We start from the raw sequence: 21,562 nt of genomic DNA, 5'->3' as shown, positions 1-21,562 counted from the left end.
ATATCACTCAAAAAACCAACTATAACAAGATACAGATTTGTTTAAATCTTGAAGCTTTTTAGTAATTTATTTTCTTATTCAAACAAGATTCCTGGAAGATTTTTGGTCTAAAGATACAAGAGTTTGTCAAAGGCTTAGCCAGTTACATGATTTTAAAAAATGTGTCGGTTAGAGATTCAGAGAGTTGGATTTTTTAACAGGAAGAGAGAATTAACTAAACAAGTTTTACCTCTGTCTTACCTGTTCTCCTGAATTTTGAAGTTTATTGTTATTTAACCTTACTTTCGTATTACTTCCTCCTGCTACACAGCCCAAAATACAGTACCATGAAACCTTTGAAGAAAATGAGAACAATATTAGTTGATGCAAAGTATTATTTCCAATTTTTGCCTAATGTAGAATGTACAAATTTTGTGAAAACAGTCTCTGCAAAAAAACTCGGCTTAGTTATAAAAAAGTATAGCCTAACTGCACTAAAAACATCAATTAATTTATTTAGCTGGAAAACTAGATGTACTACTAGTGGCAATAAAAACAGATCATTCTCCATTATCCTAACCCCACCTTGAGTTACCCTATTCCTCAAAGCTATCCCAAAGCACAAACTCTACAGGTCATAGATTTAAAGTCACTTAGATCCATTATTCATCCTTCCTTCATTCTTATCCCTGCCATTGTATTCTTCTAAAGTTGGCAGTGGGTTCCAATTTAGTAAACTACTTGAGGACAGATCCTTAAAAACAGGCAAAAGAAATGCAGGTATGACATCCCTTCCTTCTGTTGTGCCATCAACCCTGCTGAGGCTGCACTCACTTTCACTGTCTGTCAGCAGTGAAGGTACTGAAGAGCATCAGTCCCAAGAGTGAGCTCTGAGGGATCCCACTCATCACCACCCTCTACCTGGACATAGAGCCATGGACTACAACTCTGGCTGTGTCCATCCAGCCAATTCCTTATCCACTGAATGATGATTCATCCATCAAACCCATGTCTCTTCAATCTGGAGATCAGCATGTCATGTGGGACTGTATCAAAGGCTTACAGAAGTCTAAATGATGACATTTGTTGGTGTTTCCCTATGGACTGTTTTTCACAAGGGTTATTGAAATGGAGGAGACTATTTTCAGCAAATGAGCCTTAAGATCTGAAAGTCTCACAGGTATTTTGACTCCTAGTACAAAACTATAGATGTCTAATTAAATACGAGGCACACATTTATCCTAAGAAACTAACAAAATCTAAAGTATTCAGTTAATAACTTCTACATTAAAAAAATACCTTTCCTGTCTGCTCAGCAGCTATGTGTTAACTTCAGAAAAAAATATCTTCTAGACTATCAGGACTCAAATAATAATACTAATCACACTTCGCCATCTAGTGGCCCAAGATGCTGCATTCACTCTCATGTAGCAAACAAAATTGAGTTGGAACGCACACTAAAACAAATAAGCCACCAAAGTTTAAAGTTTGGGTTTTTTAAAATTTTATTTTAGATTCAGTAAAGACAAAAATTATAAACTTTTCCCTAATTAAACTGTTTGAAATTTACTGATAAAACGGCAATAAAACCGCAATAAAACCGCAGGTTATAAAACATCTGTTCACAGAAATATTCTTACCACTAATTAGTAAGATTTGAGCTTCTACTGGGTATATACAAATTATTATTTTGAAGAAGCTTGCAAAATCACTATGAAAATTTCTCTCTCAAGAAAACTGCAGCTAGTGAATTTTTCATGCTTCAGCCTGTTTGAATCCTTCCTGGACAAGGGCAGGAGAATAAGGTGATTTAGAACAGTAAGAAGGGATTTACCAAGGGCAAATCAGGGCTGACCACCGTGACTGGCCTCTCTTTGATACAATTATTTGATTAGCAAAGGAAGGGAGACAGTAGATGCCATTTACCTTCCACAGTAGTGCATAGTAGGAGAAGGAAAAACAACAGATCTAAATTGAAGCAAGGGAGATTCCAACTGTACATAAGAAAAAAAGTTTTCTATGAACATGTTATCCTTTTAGAACACATTTTCCAGAGAAGCTGTCTCCATTCTTGGAAGTTTGCAGAACCAGAACTGACTGCATAAAGCTCTGAGCAAAGTGCTTTAGTCTCACAGCCAACCCTACTTCGAGCAGAAAGTTGGACAAGAGACCTCTCCTAATACCCCCGAGGATCCACATACTCCTGTGACTCTAAATGTTCGACAAAAAGTGGATTATTTCCACCTGAACTGTGTCACTTCAACACTTCATTAACAGCAACATCAGTATGGTCCTTTTTTGCATCACATGATGCAAGAGTCTTGTCTCTCTTCAGAGGGTCACTACGAGTATGTCAATCCCTAAGCAAGAAAATTTGCTTTTGATTAGTGGAATAGGTAAGTATTAGACAACAGAAGCACCAAGGAACATGATGCACGAGATTAAGAAAGTCTCATGCAAATGTGAACATCAAAACAGTGAGTCACAGAGGAAAACTGACTCACAGAGGGAAAAAAAAAAGGGATACTTAATTAAGTCAGAAGAACATAATCCTCTCAGGAACAAAGAAAAATGTGTTGGTATAGCACTGTTGAAACAACTTTTCCTCTTGTGTATGGTTTAGCTATTTCTTATGCAGTCATCATGAAAAACATTACCTGAATGTCTGAATCAAATGGGGCTGGTTTAAATGTCATGGAGCAATGTGATCTAGAAAGTAACAGAGGAGGAGGAGGAGTCCTGCTTTTTTTCTTGCTGCTCGTAGCTTCTTTGAGACTGTGATACAATGCACTTTGTTCAGCTTCAACTTGCTCAATTAAAGTTAGTGCTTCCTATGATGGAAATGAAAACAAAAGAGAAAACTATTAAAATATAACAATCAGACAGATTTAAATCTTATACATTGTTTTCAAATTGTCATAGAAAATTTCACTGCTATGTAGAAAACTTTCAGTAGCTTTTCATCTTATCCTACATCCTAAATGAGGATGAATGGTACTTTGTGTAAGCTTATATATGCAGATTAATTTCATAATTAGAGAATGCACGGCTACCTATGAAAGAAGCATATCCAATTTTGAAAGAACCTAAAGGAAAAGAGAGTGATCACATATGATGTTGATTAGCAATCAGTGTCAGCCAGTGGTTAACTCCAACAAGAAACAAAAAAGATACCAACTCATATTTGCGAGAGAGCTGGAAACCTAATCTGTGGAATTTCTAGAGGAGCTGTAGAAGCAGTGGGACTGAATTTTTTGTACTTCAGAAACAGAGGGAAAAAATAAAGTCTACAAATAAAGAAAAGGAGGAGAATGTGGGTCCAGAAAAAGTAGGGCTAAGCCATTTTTCCCTTGGTTGACTGTAGATAGTTGAAAGCTGACTGACAGTCAGGTGTCAAAGATGTGGGGACATCCTGAATACAGTGATTATGTGGCCATTTGGCTGGAGATTAAAGCTACACTTTTTTCTTACTTGATTGAATAGCAAATTGTTAGGTTTCTTCACCTTGATTTCACTGCCAGTTCAAGAGAAACTTAACTTGGAAATCTAATATTAAAAACTTAGTATTTCTGCATCTTTACTTGTGGCAGCTGTTCAGTGCATATCAAAGCCAAAAAGGCCAACTCACTGACATGAACAAGGATTACATTTTGTGTAGAGACAAGAAATGACACATTCCTACAACTAGAAATTTTATTTGACACCTTTTAGTACCCTACACTGGACCAAGGATTTAGGCTGAGCTGAGTCTGAAAGATAAAATGAAAAATAAATTCCAAGTTATTGGTAATTCAGTGACAATCCTATAATCTTGCACCTTAACAGTTCCTTTTTCTGTCCTCATACATTTAGAAGATTACACCGTAGTGGGTCAGATCACAGACTGAGTAAGCCTGGAATCTCATGTCCAAAAATTCTGAAAATATTTCAGGTTTATGGTTAAATGAGTGAAACAGGGAGCTAAGATTTAATAGACCCTTTTTGCATAGCTAATCATTTTCACAGCCCTACCACTCTACCTCATTCCCTCACCCTTTAGATTAGGGTTGCATCCGCACTAGTGAGACACATTACAGGATGGCTATAAGATAAAGAACAAGATATAGAGTGACTCTTTACATCACACAACCATTCAACTTTTGCAATCAGCAGTTTGAAGCTTTATTGCTTCCTTTAAAACTATACTTCTCCACTGTAAGCAGTCCTCTGACACAATTTTTAATTAAAAGTATCAGGGACTCATTCTTGTCTGAGGATATATTTCTGATTAGTGCAAGGGTGAAAATGCTCCCAGGCTGAATAAAGATGGTGTTGCAACTGAGAGTGGTACTGCATGACCTGTACTTCAGGAATTGCAGAATTTGGAAGATAATAAATGTGGTAGCGTTGCAAGATAAGCAAGAATAATCTTGCAGTTGAGGAAGCCAAATGTCACCATAAAAACCCCAAATGAATGTTGACCTGTGATAAAATACATTTTATCCCTGCCTCTGTCACAGACTTATACCATGATATTAACTTAATCACATAAATTCAATATAACAACTGGCCAATGAGAACTACCAGTGTATCCAATTCTGTAAAAACTTGGATGTCCAACAAGACATGTAGGACAGGAAGAATCAAACAACTGCAAAAGAAATAAAAAAAATGCTCAGCAGCTTGTTAAGCAGCTTGATGCCATTGAGTAAACACATATGACTCAGAAGCTTCCATATCTACTCAGTTGCTTACTGCATGAGAAATGGTTATTTGTAAGCTTCTCAAAATAAAATAAACTGCTTCTTATTTTGCTACAAGCAAAAACAGATTTGTAGCATATCGTGCTGATTACAGGAGAAAAGACCTGAAGATGCAATTCTATATAAAACTCTACAATACAAAAAAAAGCAAAATAATGAAAATAAAAGTATGGATATGCTGCTTATTAAGTGAGCACCATCCACCTCAAGCAGGAAAACTATTTGAGCATATAAATAAATAGTTCATGATAAAACAAATATCAGAAGAGATCATGCCAAGTTTGTCCAGACAAAATGAATTCTGATGCTTTCTGCCAACGATCTGCAGATATATTATATTTTTTTTATCTACATCTTTCTTGGTGAAAAGTGCACAGAAGCAAAAGGTAGTGAAGGTCAGTGTAAGAGCTTGGTAAATGTTTGTTTGGGATAACCAGATACTTCTTGGGAAATGCTTGTAAGTATTCACTGGTGACTACAGTTACCATTTGCATACCATATCACAACATTTGATATGATTTTCATAAATAACACATATTTTACAAATATATTAGAGATCAGTTCTTGCATACTTCTGATGTGATAAATATATGTATTACTTATCATGCTTCCAAATTTGTGGCACTTAAAAGGAAAACAACTTCTAGTAACATTAAAATACACTTTTATATATTATATAGTGAAAAATACAGATTTTGCTATCTGTTGTACAGACTATAAAGAAATTTCAAGCCCTGTTGATGAGCAGGCAATTTTCATGGACAGATGCTGGCACAAATGTCAATGGAAATACTTTCATTGATTTCAAGAGACTGAAATGAACCCAGGAAGACTCTGCTTTTAATTCCAATAGATTCCAAAATCCCAATATATAAACTGATTTTTTAGAATTAATAAAATAAAGCCCATGTCATCATCACCAGCTAAAGTATTCTAAGACTTGGAGATCTGGGAAAAAGAACAATGTCAAAGGTTACAGTAAGGAAACCTGAATGACATTTTGACAAGGTCTGCGTTCATAACTGCAAAGTCCAGGAGATACAGTATAGAAGAAAAGATATTATCCACTCTCAGGTTTCCTGAAATTTGTATGTATGCACAAAATTTGGGGATGTACTCTTTTCTTGTTTTGAGATCACTTTATTCTTTGAAACTTTTCAGGAAAAAAAACTGACAATAGAAGTTAAAAATATACGATGACTCTCAAGTTCCTTCCATTTTTCTTGTTTTTATAAGAAGCATTTTATGCGTCTTAATTACACAGAACATGAAAAACTGTGCTAAAGGTAAAGAAGTTCTATCATAAGGTTTTTCTTATTACCTCCAGTAGCTGCCTTTGGGAAGTAGTACTTAAATCTTCAGGGAACTTCTGTGCAGCCTTTTGCATCAAAAAGATTGCTCTGGATAGCTTATTCCTTTTAATTTTTTTCATTATAAGTTCCTCTAAAAAACAGATATTTTAAGACATTTATAAAACCGTGGTAATAATTTATTATAGTTCTAAAATTTTAAGTAATGTCTTACCTGATAAATATTGGAAATCTTCAATATTCTTCTCATGAGACTTACTAGACTTAGGACTTCTGTCAACAACTGGAGCACCTGTGTGGGAAAGAAATACTGAGTTACTTGATAGTGCTATTGCAAAAATTTGAGTGAGAGGTTAATATGTAGTCTTATAGTAAAACTCTGCTCTATCTCACATTCTTTATTTGGTTCAAGCAGAATTTCTTGTACAGATCATGCCACTAAAAATATTCCACCCTCCTGCATAACATCTTTTGTAGTTATATTAACACCACAGAAAAAGAGAGGTTTTGTTTGATCATAGCAAGCAGGGCACAGTGTAGCTCTGCAGTGTCAAACTAATACTAGGTTTTAATTTTAAAAAACCAAAACAACACTAAGAATGAGAGAACAAGCTGAGTTTTTTTCAGAAGCCATTTGGCAAGAATGGACTATCTGCTGACATACAGAGACAACTTCACAGGAGAAGTTCCAATTACGAAGAGCACTGAATAAAATATTCAAGTCGTTCTCTAGAGAGAAAATTTGCATGACAGAAAAAAAATCTGCAGAACATTTTTCTTCTGGTATTGTAAAAGTTAATATAATAACTAAAATATGTAACTAAAATATTATAACTAAAATACAACAACCAACTGTCTAGGAATGAATTCCATTAGTTTAACTCCCACAGGTTGAGTTGAAGTTGCAGACTAGTATAATGTAAATCTAAATTCTGCAAATTCAGTACATTATTTCTGTCTATACGTGGTATACAAACTGCCGAACATCAGCTCCTCTCCAGAAAGCAGATACTCCTTTATTTCTTAGTACTATAGCACATATTAGCAAAACATATTCTAATCAAGTTATGACGATTATTTAATTTTATTGAAACCTACCTTGTGTAATTTTAAGAATTTTCACAGCTACTCGATGTTGGGCCTGAATGAGCTCCAAGTGTAAATCTGTTACAAAACCATTATCTGTTCCAGTTTTATCATCACCACATCCCAAAACAGAATTCAAATTCAGATAATTTGAGTCCACCTAATAAATAGGAAGTGGCAATTAAGCAAATACAAACTTCCACTACTTAGTTTACTGTATTTTTATTGATATTATTTCAGTAAACTGACAAACAATGAAATTTGTCATATTTGTGTAACATGCTGTCAATCAAGAAAGCATGGAAAGGAAAGTGACCAGACAGAGCGAGCACAGATAATGGACAAAGAGAACTAGATAAAATCTGAGAATCAATAGAAAACTGGATCAATAGTAAAGACAAAACTGTAAAAACTATCTTTTACTGTGTTACCAATCCATACAACAAATATCGTATTGATATAGAATGAAAATATTTAGAAAATCTGAAGTCATATCAAGAACAAAAATTGATTTTAATAACAAACACTTGCAAGCAATAAATATAAAAAAGGATTTCTGCTATTATTTTATATAACAAATTAATATACTATCATTATTTCAAAAGAAAATGTTGTAGAAGGCCAAAGGAGTTCATTGTTTATTATTGAAAGACAAAAATGCCCTTTCAACTTGTGCTGGCTTTGGCTTAGGCAGAGTTAGTTTTCTTCATAGTAGCTGGTATGGAGCAGAGGTTTGGATTTGTGCTGCAAATAATGCTGATAATGTCAGGGATGCCTTCATTACTGATGAGCAATGCTCACACAGCATCAAGGCTGCGATACGAAGGGAGAGAGGGACAAGAAGTTGGGAGGAGGCACAACCAGGGCAGGTGATCCCACTGACCAAAGGGATGTTCCAGCCCCTACAACACCACAGTCAGTACATGAACCTTGGGGAGGGAGGAAGGGGCAGATGTTCAAGTGATAGCATTTGTCCTCCCAGTCACCCAAGCTACGTGAGATGGGGACTCCTGGAGCTGGCTGAATGCCTGCCTGCCCGTGGGAAGTGATGAATTAATTCCTTGTTTTGCTTTGCCTGTGTGCACAGCTTTTGCTTTCCCCATTAAACTGGCCTTATCTCAACCCATGAGTTTTCTGGCTTTCCCCAGGACACCGAGAGGGACTGGGTAAGCAGCTGTGAGAGGCTCAGTTGCCAGCTGGGGTTAAATCACAACACTAATACACAGAGATATATTTTTTCTATTCTCTTCTTACATGGGCCAGGAAGATAAGGTACATTTGACAGTGCTAAGATTTCTAAGTATGAAGAAAATATGAGGTTTGTGTCATCAAAATATAATATATTACTGATAGATTTTGTTGCAGTGTAGCTTTTCATAAACTTTACCTTTGTACAGCAGCTGTCAAATATCGACTTTCCATCTGGCAAAAGGGTCCTTAACCGAGATGTGTTCATGTCATCTATTGCTTTTTCAAGAATTTCATAAGCAATTTGTAATTGTTCTGTAGGTGTTTTCTGAAATGAAAACCCATATAAACATATTTCCTTAAAAAACTATAATATAGACGATCAAAAGTAACATGCTTTTCTTTTTAGCTGTTGAAGTTTAAAACTGTCAGATAATCTTTACATAGATACTGCTTCCCATACTTTAATATACTAATGTCAATATTTTGAATTTCAAGTAGGACTGATTTTTCTTCAGCTCAAAAAAAAAAGAAATTACTCAGAGGTAGCTTATAGCAGAATGAAATTGAACTTAAAGAATTAATTGAAAACATAGTATTTGCAGTTTTTCAATAGTCCATTAAACACTACTAAGAAAACAGTTTTTTCAGGAAACATCACTTTTAAGTAGACTGGCACTGAACTGAATCCTGTCCATGTGTGTAAGCATTAAGACACATGACTGACAACACTCCTAAATCCTCAGGCTAACACATATCATTTGTCCTTAGTAAGTCATTTGACTGGAAAATTCTGCAAAAGTGCTGAACAAAGCAAGGACACTCAGGATGTTTCATCTATTCCACATGATCCTTACAAAAAGAAGGAAGTAAAAACACAACCCAAAATATTTTCCTAAATTAAGCAAGGACTAAAGTTCCCACCATCTTAATAAAATGTGATATTAAACCATTTAAGGCTGGTACTACAGACTACCATAAAAAGGTGTACAGTGGAAATCACTGCTCATGCTGTAAAAAAACTTTCAAATACAATCCCTTCCAGGAAAAGATTGATAAAAAAGACACAGGGAAAATTTTCAAATTTCATTTAATTTGAAAAACTATCTTTTGCTCTTTTTCTTCTGCACTAGTAGGATTGAGTGAAATATTTCATCTTTGTAAAACTAAATACATAACTATACCAAAATCATATAAAAAGCTTCAAGCAGAAGTACTCCTATTCTATTAAAAATCAATGTATCAATGAAGATAAACTGGACATTACCATCAGTATTTCAGGCATATCATAGCTTTCATCTTGCAAAAGAGAATCACTTCCTCCTTTTTTAAAGAAAAAAAAAAGCAGAAGTGAAAATCAAATCCAGAAAATTTTAGTACCATTTAATCAGCTCTAATTCTAATTTCGGGGTCTGGCAATAATTCTGTTCTTCAGTGTTTGACTATGAGAGGTAATGATATTGTTTTGTGAAGAGCTTTCCAGGGCTTAGACACACAGCGATGTAAGTACAGTTACACTAATGCATGATATTACTAGCCAATAATGTTGTATTTTAAAGGTACCACATATTTCATAGCCACATCATATCCAAGCTAATGAAACTAGGACTCATTCTGGAGTTCCTTGTATTTTTGTAGCATTCATATCAATTCCAACCTAGTATTATTACCTAACTCACAGTCAATTTCACTTATAGAACAATTTTTAAGAATAAGAGGCAATATTATTATGATAAATACTATTTCATTTTAATATTTCTTGAAGCAGTATTAGCCCATTAAAAGTTTGGTTTGATTGTTTAAATTACTTTCATTTATAAAGAATGCACCGAAGCCTATGTTTCCCTCTTCAAAACAAGAGAAAACAATTTTTTAGTTCTTGGTTAAACCCTCTAATTTCATTTCTTTGCTGAAATAATTTTTTTTGTGCTTTCAGAGGAACAACCTTCTAGTCACTCCTGTGCCACTTTTGCATGCTTGTTTTTGCCTGTTCACTGCCTCTTCCTCATAAAAAAGAGAATATGTATTCACTCAGTATTCATTTAGTAAATAGGTTCTTTTCAACACAAGCATGTGCCTGCCTGTCAGCCTGTTTTGACCAATGACTCAAATTCAGCTTTTTTTTCCTCAAAAAAGACATATTTAAACTGAATGAAAAAGAAGGAATTCTACAATGAGGCTCTCATTTAGTCTTCCTGAGAACCTTATAATTTTCATAACACCACCAAAACCAATACCTACTCTACCTCAACAACAAATCCTAATTTCCCAATATTTTTTTATTTTCAAAAGTGCAAAACTATTATAATTTCTTTCTGTTTCTAGATATGGTCTAATAAGATCCTTAACATTTACTCTCTAGTTACTGTAAAACATTTATGAGAATTATGATTCATATTCCAAAATACACAACAGAGAGCTTTTAAAGTATGTCTAAATATTAATATTTTACAGCATTAGTCAGGTTTTGGAAGGAAATTTGTTTAATGCGATTGTGATAGCATATCCCAATAATGTCAGCCAAGTTCAACTTCAAAAACAATTTAATTACTATTCAAGAATATGTAGAGAAGAAAACCAAACTGATGACTCAATAAATGCAAAAGCTTCAGTATGACCTAAATATTTTCCCCTTTTGTTTGGCCTGCAACTAATCAACCAGCATTTGAAATCTCCAAATGACCCACAGCATGTACTGCCTTTTGCCTTGCCCATACTCAGAGAAAATAGCAGTGAATCTGAAGCTACTCTGAAGGGGCTAAGAGACATGTACAAGACCTGTGAGAAAAGTGAGTAATAAGAGATGTAATTCAAAACAGGGTTACTTTGGTAGAACTGGAAATGTAAGGAAGAAATCATAAATCCTTGGAAAAACAGGTTTTGTTAGCTCCAATAATGGGTGAAATGTTGTACTAAAAACACTGTTCTTCTACTCTCAACAATCTCTTTACAGTACTTTTTGAATATGCCTGTTAGTTTTCAGCTCACAAAAGTTCCAATCTTAAAAGTCATTCTTGAAAGAAAACTCATTTTTCTTGAAAGCTTTACCTTCTCTGTCCTTAGATTCACTTGTAGAATCAGCTACATTTTCCAGTATTGCAGCTAGACATAAAGTTATCTCCGCAAACATTACATTAGTGTCTGCTATGTTGCTCTTCTTAATTATTTCATTCATTATCCAGAGTACATGAACCCACTAAAAATTAGGAAATGGGGGAGAAAAATAATCAAGACAGAGATAAATCAAATCTTTAGATGACCTTTATGTATTAAAGAGGTAGACAGGGTTTTGCCCTCAAAGTTGTCTAAAAATATTCACAAGCATGCACACAACTCCTTTCCTGGATCTGGCTTCTTTTTTTTTAAATGTCACCAGACTAAGATGCTGAATTTATACTGCTCCATATCTCCTGTTCCTCCAGACACCAGACTTTTTTTTATTTTAGAACATTATTATTCCTGACATTCCTTTTGGAAAGTTTTATGAATGTTCTACAGCCATAATTTTTATACCCCGCTCTAGTGCAGTAAGCCTTCCAGAAGATTTTATTACATGCCTCTCATTTATCTCCATGTCTTCCCACTTAGAATAAAAGAGACCCAAACACTACTGTTGTGCATACAGAGCAAAATAACCTTCTGGGGAACCTCCAAACAATTTTACTATATAGGGTCACAAAGTTAACTCCTCCAGAAACTGCCTGGTTAGCACCAAGTGGCAGCCCAGAGAGCCCATTTCACTAAGAGCCTCTCACCCACAGGACAAATTCAAGGTAAGGCGGTGACTCTATCCATGTGCTGAAGACTATTCTACCATTAATTCCCATCTCCCTTGTCTTAAGTTGTAAGGTTTTTGCCACTTCATTCAACTGATTTAGGGAATTTTCTTGAAATACATTGATATTTTCTCCCACAACATCTCAAATTCTTCTTTTTACATCCTGTCCAAATGTTTTCACAAACTTAGCTTCTTACCACTGTGGCCCCCTGGCAGACAGTGGGGTTACTTTACTGCAAAAAGACTAAGAGAATATTTTGGTACTGGCATATGTGAGCACAGTGTCTTCAAAGTGTACACATAATTCACATTTTTGAAGTAGATTTATCTGCACTTTACCATAAGAAAAAGTACTTAGACTAGATAGCAGTATTTCACTGCCTTTACTGTAACAGACTGCACCCACATTAAGAGAAATACATTATAATGAAGAAGTACTTGGTAAGCTTGGTGTTTGTGGATATATTCTAAGCAGTGACTTCCACTCATTTGGATTTGCTGAAGTTCCTTTTTACACTTCTGCCACAAACACATTACTACATCAACGAGTATTTCTTTGTCAGGATGAACATTCTGGAAAGAAAAAACAATATAATTGTGGAAATGGGTAGGCACATAAACACACAAACAACCCAGTACATAAACAGTCTCAATATTTTTCAACACAAGTAAATAAAATATGTCACTTTCTTATAAGGGATGACAACATTTTGAAAGCTATAGAAAATTTTTTAAAATAATTTCTGGTACCAAGCTTTTCTTCTCTCAACAATATAAGTGGGTTTAGAGGTTTGGGGAGTTTATTTCTTTTTTTTAATTGACAAGCTCTCAAAAGTAACACAGACAAGGAAATCAGTGAGATGAAAATTACATGAGAGAGCAAATTAACTATAAGGCTGAAATCAACAGATTCTGGAGAAACTTTATTTTTACTAAAATATTAAAATATTTGCAGAAGAAACCCTATCTGCGTCTTGCAAAGAGAATAATTAACACATTCAAAACTCTAGTCAGTTAACCTCCTAATTAACATATTTGAAAAGGCAATAGAGTCCATCTACGTGTTAAACACATTCTGAACAGTGAGTAAGGATCAGTACACTCTTTATCACCAGTTATAGCAGAGTTGAACTATTATCTCAGGTGCAGTGAAACCTGATCTATCCACACTATTTATATTCCCACATACGTTTGAGCATAAGATTTATGGGATATTGATAATGAAACTTGGGGGAGAAAAAAACGGAAAAAATGTAAATCTAAATTATTTTTGCCACTGGTTTGGTGGCAGCAAGCTGCTAGGTTGCCTCAGCTATATATCATGTAACTTCGCCATCAGTGAATGCTCTGTTAATCAGGGGCAAATTTGTTTTTCTTCTCTGGACAGAAGATCAAGAAGATTTGCAGGAAAGTGTAGAAGAACCAGAAGGGTTTAAATCCAGGTAACTGACCTCCATACAGAGGTCACATTAAAAACTGACAAATCTTGCTATCTAAAGGTATCTGTGGGGTACCTCATAAGGCAAGATTCTTTGGCTAAATATACTATACCAAAGCTAAAAATGTGTGTGCTCCAGTTACATCCAAATTGTGGCAATATTCAAATTATATCTAAAATAAATTTTGCAGTTAAGATACATGCCATGTTATCAGAACAGGTTTTTTCTAAGGAAAAATTGTAATTAGTCTTTTGGATCACAAACTATTTTAATGTAAGTGCTAGTAGTGGCAACGCTGCACTATAATTTCTTCCCCTCTCAGTAGCAGATTAAGGAGAAATCTCAGTTTGAGCAAGTAAAAGTGCTTACTCAGGGAATAAATCATCAGATATACAATGAGATTATTTCTACAGTGGAGATTTTAGCACAGAGTCCCACTCTCATTGGTTTTGTTGTTGCTGCTGCTTGTTTCAGGTTTTTGCAGTGAGAATTTACCTTAAATTGCAGATATGGTGCTGTTAAAAATGCGTTATCATTCCTTAGGGTAGCTTCCCCGTTTCTATAAATATTGCAGAAGTGTTTTCCACAGCTAAGCATATTTGCCCACCTAAATCTAACATTCAAAGAAATTCCATCTCTGCTTCATGAGCTGAAACATGCAATCAGCCCTATAGTCTTCCATATAGATTTAATGTCTAACAAGCATTTTTAAAGTAACTGATTACAGAGCATTTTTTAAAAATAAATCATTTTTTAAATCACAAGCTGGTAACATTCATAAGTGCATTTTTTCACTTTCTACATTCTTGAAGTTTGTTAGTCACGCAACTGATTCCTTTGGTCTTCAGTTATAGGTATTCATCACAGATTTAGTGATACATTGAGAAGAAATATCTCAAATTCTGTTATTACCTGCTCAAATGTGGAGACATAGGAAAATGCTGTTGTTGCCAAAATCATAAGATCATGAAAAGGATCTCCAGGCTTTAAGGATTCCTCTACATTCAGCATTTACAAAAAAAGGGGGGGAAAGGAAAGGCAAGATATTATATCTAATTTAAAACCTAAGTTTGTAAAATATTTGAGTCAACAGATTTACTAATATAAGCCAGCAGATAACATGGTCTAAGAAACATTAAATTCAGAGAGGGACAGATAATTCCAAGTTTATTTGCTTCTGTGAAAAGTGAGCATTTCTATTTCTAGGAAAGTTTTCAAGACATATCCAGGCTTTTGATTGACATAGAATTAAACTGCAGTTGCTCTAACAAGTTTTTCTTACTTCTATGTAAAGAAATTTTGCATAAATTAGGTATAAGAACAGATTAAACTCTCGAAGATCTGTATCACTTTTCCCCTGAAAATCTGTCTGAAAACATTCAATCATTTTGCATCTTTGCTTATAACTTGATGCATGTTTAATATATATCATGCATTTCCCACTTAAGGGAAACAGTATAAAGTCATATTTTGACAAAAGAAACCTGGAAAAAATAGGTGGCATTTTCTCAATTACTACTTTTTGTCATAGGCTACTGCATGAACCATATTACATAGTTTTTAAATAATTAACAAAACCTCTTGCTGCAAAAATATTTGAAATTCAAACACAACTACAACTGAACAACACTCACTTCTAATTGTCTGTGTCTTTTCAGAACCTTGACGTGTGCTGCCTTCTTTGATATTACCACCATCACGAATAGAAAAACTACGTTCAAATTTTCCTGGGAATACTATAGGTTGCATCAATGTAAGAAGTTTGAGTTCTATTTCAGCTTTCTTCCATGTTGGGTCATCATGACCCTAAATGAGATTAAAACAACCATAGAAATTGGTCTTTAAAATATGTATTTTGAATATTCCTTACTGTCATAGGAAAAGATTAAATAAATAACATCTCAATCATATTCAGATTACCTGAAGAAAATTATCAACAAATTCAAAAGCAGAATAAAACACGTTCCACTCTTCACAGCTGAAAGCTAATTTTACAAATTTCACAGCAGCCTCTCCAGACACCCCTTTTTCTCCTGCAGTGATGAAAAAAATATTTTCTCTGTTTTATATATATGTATTCAGAAGTTTATTGAAAGTTTAATTTCATTTATTTTCATCATTTGGGTATTGATAAATATAAAGATAAATCTCCACACATTTTTGAGTAGTCAGCATAATCTCGAAGCATGTTTTAGTAACTTTACAAGAAACAATAGCCTTATTTTTTCACAGTAATGTCTGTGCTTACAGGCTGCTTTAATGATGGATCTGCAACCACAGAATCATAAATGTTTGAAAAAATCTCCAAGATCATCAAATCCAAACTTTTAACAAATACCACCATGGCCACTTAACTTTATCACAGTGTCCTGTTACATTCAAAAGAGGCTCTACAATTATTGATATTAACATACCTGTGTAGAGAACACCAAGGATCTAGTCCTTGCAGGAAGGCCTTATCACCCTGTAAAGACCCTTATTATCCAAAATTTGGTTTAAAAATTGCATAGAAACACATACTATTTCTTTCAAGACAGTTTCTCATTACTGTGTCAGGAAATGTTCATATTCACGCAGGAAGCTTATTTTCTCACTTTTCAAGTTTATCCAGACCACAGTAAAGCAGAAAATAGACTTCCTGGTCCTTGGAACTCCCAGCAAGTGTTTTAGCTAATATATTCAGCAGTCTTCTGCAGTCCTAACAATATGCCACAGTCACTGTTGTGAATCGGAAGGGAACCACAAGCTAGATCACCAAAATCCAGCTCCTGGCCCTGCACAGAACCACTCCAAGAGGACACAATTTTGCAGACTCTTTATGTCTAGAAATGTTACTAACACGAAAATTAATTCTGCCCACTGAGTATTTATATCACTGGGTAAAAAAATCCTTTGAAATTCCAAGCTAGCTTACCTGTTAGCATCAACTGCAGAAGAGAGGATGATGGATTAATTATACCAAAGTGATTGGTGCCATTGCTCTCTCCACCTTCAACATAGACAACTTATTAAGTCAATTTGTTATCTATTAGACTTGTTACGTTCTAATTAGCCAGTAATCATACCAAGAAAAATATCATTCTGAAGTGTACTTGGTCTCTATAAATCCTTTTACTGACAAAATACTTCTATACCCAGGACTATATTCAGTCCAGAGCCCAGCAAAAAAAAAGTGTGGAAAGCACTGTCACTATCATATTTTATGAAAAATCCTTTCATCAGGATTTCTTCTCCTGGGAAGCTGAGAAGCCTCAGAGAAAAATGAAAACAATAATTATCTTATTTTGCTGCTCCTGTGTTTTGCTGCATTGGAATGTGGTCTGGAGATTGTTTATTCAACAGGTGGTTCTTTGATTGGCTTCATGTGAATTGCTTTTACTTAATGACTGAGTCAGGACTCTGGAAGGAGTCACTGGTTTTCATTATCATTCTTTGTAGCCTCTGTCTGTATCCTTTCTCTATAATAATATGATATATCATATCATATCATACAGTATATCATACCATATAATAAATTATCATAACATATAATATATCATATCATATATCATATAACATTGTGTAATATATCATATAATATAATGTAATATAGTATCATATATTGTAATATCATATTATATCATATCATATAATAAATTATCCTAAATTATAATATAATATAATACAATACTATATCATATCATATATGATATCATATAATGTAATATGGTGTAATATCATATCATGTAACATAATATAATAGTATAATATATCATATAATATCAATCATTTGCCTTCTAGGAACATGGAGTCAGGTTCAGTCATTCCTCCTTCATGCTGGGGACCCCAAAATCACCACAAGGAACCATCAAGTCCAGTGTTTTTCTCAAGTGCTTTCACCTAACTTTGAATGGAATTTTTTTAAAAAATAGAATATGTCAAATACCATGTTATTTTGACCCTGCCTGGCTGCCCACCCCCACCTAGTTTCTCTCAGGCTGTGCAGGAACTGCTCAGCAGTAGAGAAAACACTGTGTTAACAACACTGTTTTGGACATAAATATATAGGACAGTGAAGCCTGTAAAGGCCCCTACAAAGTGACCTGCAATTTACTTAGAAAATAAATGCATAAACTGCTGTAGATTTTTACTGATTATAATAGACCACATAGAGATCAACTCAGATTTTTATTTTCTATTATGTGAAGATAAGAAAGACTACCTGCTCTTACAGGTGTTATTGCTATAAATCAAATACATACTTTCAGGCACATTCTTTTTTTTTTTTGTTTTTTTTTTTTTTATAGAAAAACACCAAAATAAAATGAAGGTCCAGGTTCCTCAGCAACTGTTTTTGCTTCTTTAAGCTGTTACCTGAGAGGATTTCTAGGCCTGCAGAAAAAAGCTCAGAAGTGACATCACGAATATGCATTTCTTCAGAAACAGGAGGATGAGGGGGCAATAGATTCCTGCTATGATCAGACAGTGCTTCCAGGATGGCGAGGAACTGAGCTGCAGCACCATCAAACATCGCCACCAGCAGCCGCTCAGTAGCAGTGCGAGGCCATGACAGCTAAGAAAGAAAAGATAAATCTAAGCTTTGTGATATTTAAACCTACTTGCAACAAAGCAAGATTTTTTTCCAAAACATTTCTCCATCAGAAAGCAAGAACATGTTCAAAACAGAAAATAACATACTGTAAAATACATTGCTGTTATTAATGTCATGCTTCAAAGGCATAACAAAGCCTCATGCTAAGCGGGTACAGCACTTAGGCAGACTAATCATTTCACAGCAACTAGACACACTGCTGCATGGTATTTCACTTCAAAAATAGTACAATAGAAATTATGTGGGAGAGTATTAAAGCCATGTAGTTTAGATCCATGCAGATCTCTCCTGATAATTTTCTAAAGTAATAATTATTACATCTTCCCTACTTCCAAGCTTGTTCTGAGTTTTATTAATAAATTCTGTTACTTATTAAACTGAAAAGATAAAACTTTCTGCTTGTGTATAGTACCACGTGTATTTAGAAGACTCATGGTTTCTTCACATGACAAGAGTAAAGGAAGAGAAGGATTATATGAAATGTCAGACTTACATTTACTGCTTTTCTCGGGTTAACTTTTGACTCACGTCGAACATTGTTTGACTTTCTTCTGGATTCATACACTGCTCTCCTGAAAATCATTACTGACATCTGACACAAAGAAAAAAGTAAGTCATCATCTATGTTACATGTTCTGTTCATAGAGATCGTAACTACTTTTTCATAATGACTTGCAGAATGATACCTTTAAAGTGGCCTCTCTAAAAATCTTTTCTGTCTCTGTACGTTCCAGAGAAGAACTGATATCTTCTAATTGCTTCAGTTCATCAATTTTAATCAAACCACGGCGAGCAAATATCTGTCCAAAGAATTAAAAAATATATATACAAATACTCTGTGTTCACATTCTGTATGTTGATACCTAATTTTAGAATGAAATCATTCCTGAATTTATACAACTGCAAAGATCTCCAATGAAAGTTAGATCCTGAACAATTTAAAAGGAAAACAAAACCTTTGCAAAATACTTTTTGTACATATGCATGGGATCTGGCCAGTTTTTAATGCCAGAAGTTTGTGACTGTGAGTACATACATGAGTGCTATTGCATTTGAGTTGATTATGCATTTACATGTGGGAACACATCTCCACTTTCCAGTAAAATTTTGGAATATGGACAGAACTCTAAATACATATGATCTGATAACAAGTAGGAATATTTAAATAAATATTTCCTATTTGATTGCATCTGAAATGCTCTGTAAGGTAAATCAGGATACCTCTCCATGAATGCCGGCTTGACAATCAAAATAACACTGAGAAACTGCCGTATATAGGGTGGCTCTCCATGTCAAATAATGCACAGATAAGAGTGGAATGGATGACTCCATACATATACTGGCCCACAGTAAGTATTCCAGGACCTGTATTGAAGAGATCTAATTTCAAAATTAATGCATCTTAACCTACATAAATATACTACCTATTACTAAAGGACCGATACAAAGACTTATCCTCACCTGGCAGGACAAAATGAAAGATGCGGGGAAAAAAAACCACTACAAATTGTAGAAAGTGTACTCATTTTTAACTGCCTTTTCTGGCAGCTATAGTGATCATTTTTCAACAGCATCAGCAAGCTTATCTGGGATGCAATGGTGTCTGTCTTTTGCAGTGAAAATCTGTGCTTAGATTAATATATACCCATGGAACTCCTGGCTCCTAACTTGCCAGGCAACATAGTCATTGCAGCAGTCTAATTTTAACAATTAGTCCTTCTTGATTGAATGAACAATATCTGTATCTTTCTCTTGCTATTTTATTTGGGTCAGCTGTTCCCTGAGGTACACAATGTGCACAACCTTTGTCCTAAATTAAGCCAATATACAAATTTTCTTTTAGTCTGGATTTCAAGAATTGGAAATACCTACAATCAATTCCCTCTGTTTCCTGTATAGTGGAAACCTGACTATGCTAAAGGAGGTGCTAAATCACTTCTGTTTTTAACAGAAGATGTTCAAAGACAAAAATTTTTCCTGCTCAGTGAAAGATTCATAAAACAACACATAAGAAAATATATTGTATTAATGCTGATTCAAATTCTGCTCAAGTTTTAAGAGAAAAAAGTAAAGCTAAGACAAACAAAAACTACATTGAGAAATAAGAAAAGGTGTGGGGGAAAGGCCAGGTTATTTTTATCAAGTATTCACAACTAAAACCCTCGCCACCAGGTGTCAGCACATTTCCACATTTTAAGAAGGAAAAGACCAATTCTTGAACACAGATGTCCAAAATAAAGTACTTGGAATCCTCCAAAACAGCCTAACAAATGGCATCTCAATGTCCAGCAAGAGCTTACGCTGGGCCCCATTCCACAGCTGAGGAAGGAGCAGACTCAGGAAGGCATAAGAGCTTAGAAGTCAACCACTTTGAAACACAGACATCTTATTTCCTTGTGATAAAAGTACTACTATTGGCAATGCCAGTGAAATTGAAAAGTCAGGGTATATTGATATGCAAACCCAAAAGGTGCATTTTCTAAACTTCTGGAAATTTTACAACGCTTCCTATTTATTTTGCCGTACCTTAGCAGAATGACCCATCACCATCAAATGTCGGCATATGGTGTAAATATGGATAGTAGCTGCAAAAATAAATTCAAATAAACAAACAGGTAAATTCTATAATTCCACATGAAATTTGTTATGCTAAGCAACTCAATCTTTTTCTTATCATTTGGGTTGTTACTTCCAGAGAAGAACAATTTAATGACTTCATTAAACAAATGAAAAACTAATGATTTTTCTGTACTTCTAATTTAGAGAAGATGAAACCATTCAATTCTTCTGCAATATTAGTCTCAAAAATACCTACAGAGTGAAGCAGTATAATAATAAGATTTCATAAGAACGAAATTTTCAAAATTTACTGAATCCGTTTTTTACTCAGTAGCTGCTAGAGAGATAAATCTTACTTTCATCGCCAAACGCCAGGCTCTTTAAAACAAAATACTACCTCTCCTCACAGACCTTACCTTACATGACTCTTTTAGTCCATCTGTCCTGGCAGACACCACCAATATTACATTAAGTATGACAAGTGACATGATGCAAATTGAAAGCGAGTAGAGTTTCCAAGAGCATCAAAATGACTTGGAAATAAAAACCTGTCAAAAATGTACTTGACTCAAGCAACATCATAAAATTTTCAAAACCCAGTATAAAAGTATAAAAGGCGCTGAGGTTCTGGGAGACCAAAAAAAAGCCCATTCTTCTGTCTGTATGAATGTTCAAAAAGAGACACCTGTGGCAGCAGGAGGCATCACAATGTCAACTGTCATTGAAGGGTGCTATTATCCCAATAAGCTCAAATGGAGCAAGTATTAGGAAGATTTCTTTTATCAGTCAAATGTGTAATGAGGCAAAAAATCTATTGTCTGAAATTGCAGAAAAATGCTCAGGAACTAGGGAAAATCTGAATTACTGCCTCCTTATAATTAGAGTAGATT

General features: G+C 34.6%; 1 protein-coding gene across 1 annotated transcript in view; it reads right to left on the bottom strand.

Annotated features, from left to right (window-relative positions):
* The window catches only part of CFAP54 (cilia and flagella associated protein 54), a 102,864-nt gene that overhangs the window by 68,016 nt on the left and 13,286 nt on the right, over positions 1 to 21,562 (bottom strand). The window contains exons 6-23 of the mRNA XM_041409744.1: positions 20,640 to 20,698; positions 19,335 to 19,478; positions 18,800 to 18,913; positions 18,607 to 18,705; positions 17,876 to 18,074; positions 16,437 to 16,511; positions 15,443 to 15,555; positions 15,157 to 15,328; positions 14,435 to 14,520; positions 12,522 to 12,656; positions 11,354 to 11,501; positions 9,573 to 9,628; positions 8,505 to 8,633; positions 7,130 to 7,277; positions 6,246 to 6,323; positions 6,043 to 6,164; positions 2,637 to 2,810; positions 241 to 333 (exon numbers count right to left, since the gene is read on the bottom strand). Of these exons, the coding sequence (XP_041265678.1) occupies positions 241 to 333; positions 2,637 to 2,810; positions 6,043 to 6,164; positions 6,246 to 6,323; positions 7,130 to 7,277; positions 8,505 to 8,633; positions 9,573 to 9,628; positions 11,354 to 11,501; positions 12,522 to 12,656; positions 14,435 to 14,520; positions 15,157 to 15,328; positions 15,443 to 15,555; positions 16,437 to 16,511; positions 17,876 to 18,074; positions 18,607 to 18,705; positions 18,800 to 18,913; positions 19,335 to 19,478; positions 20,640 to 20,698 (2,144 nt within the window). The remainder of the gene's footprint in view (positions 1 to 240; positions 334 to 2,636; positions 2,811 to 6,042; positions 6,165 to 6,245; positions 6,324 to 7,129; positions 7,278 to 8,504; positions 8,634 to 9,572; positions 9,629 to 11,353; positions 11,502 to 12,521; positions 12,657 to 14,434; positions 14,521 to 15,156; positions 15,329 to 15,442; positions 15,556 to 16,436; positions 16,512 to 17,875; positions 18,075 to 18,606; positions 18,706 to 18,799; positions 18,914 to 19,334; positions 19,479 to 20,639; positions 20,699 to 21,562) is intronic.

Source organism: Onychostruthus taczanowskii, unplaced genomic scaffold (assembly GCF_017590055.1).
Source record: "Onychostruthus taczanowskii isolate IOZ18803 unplaced genomic scaffold, ASM1759005v1 scaffold31, whole genome shotgun sequence".
In the NCBI taxonomy this organism is placed as follows: domain Eukaryota; kingdom Metazoa; phylum Chordata; class Aves; order Passeriformes; family Passeridae; genus Onychostruthus; species Onychostruthus taczanowskii.
This window is presented reverse-complemented; position numbering and strand designations above follow the sequence as displayed.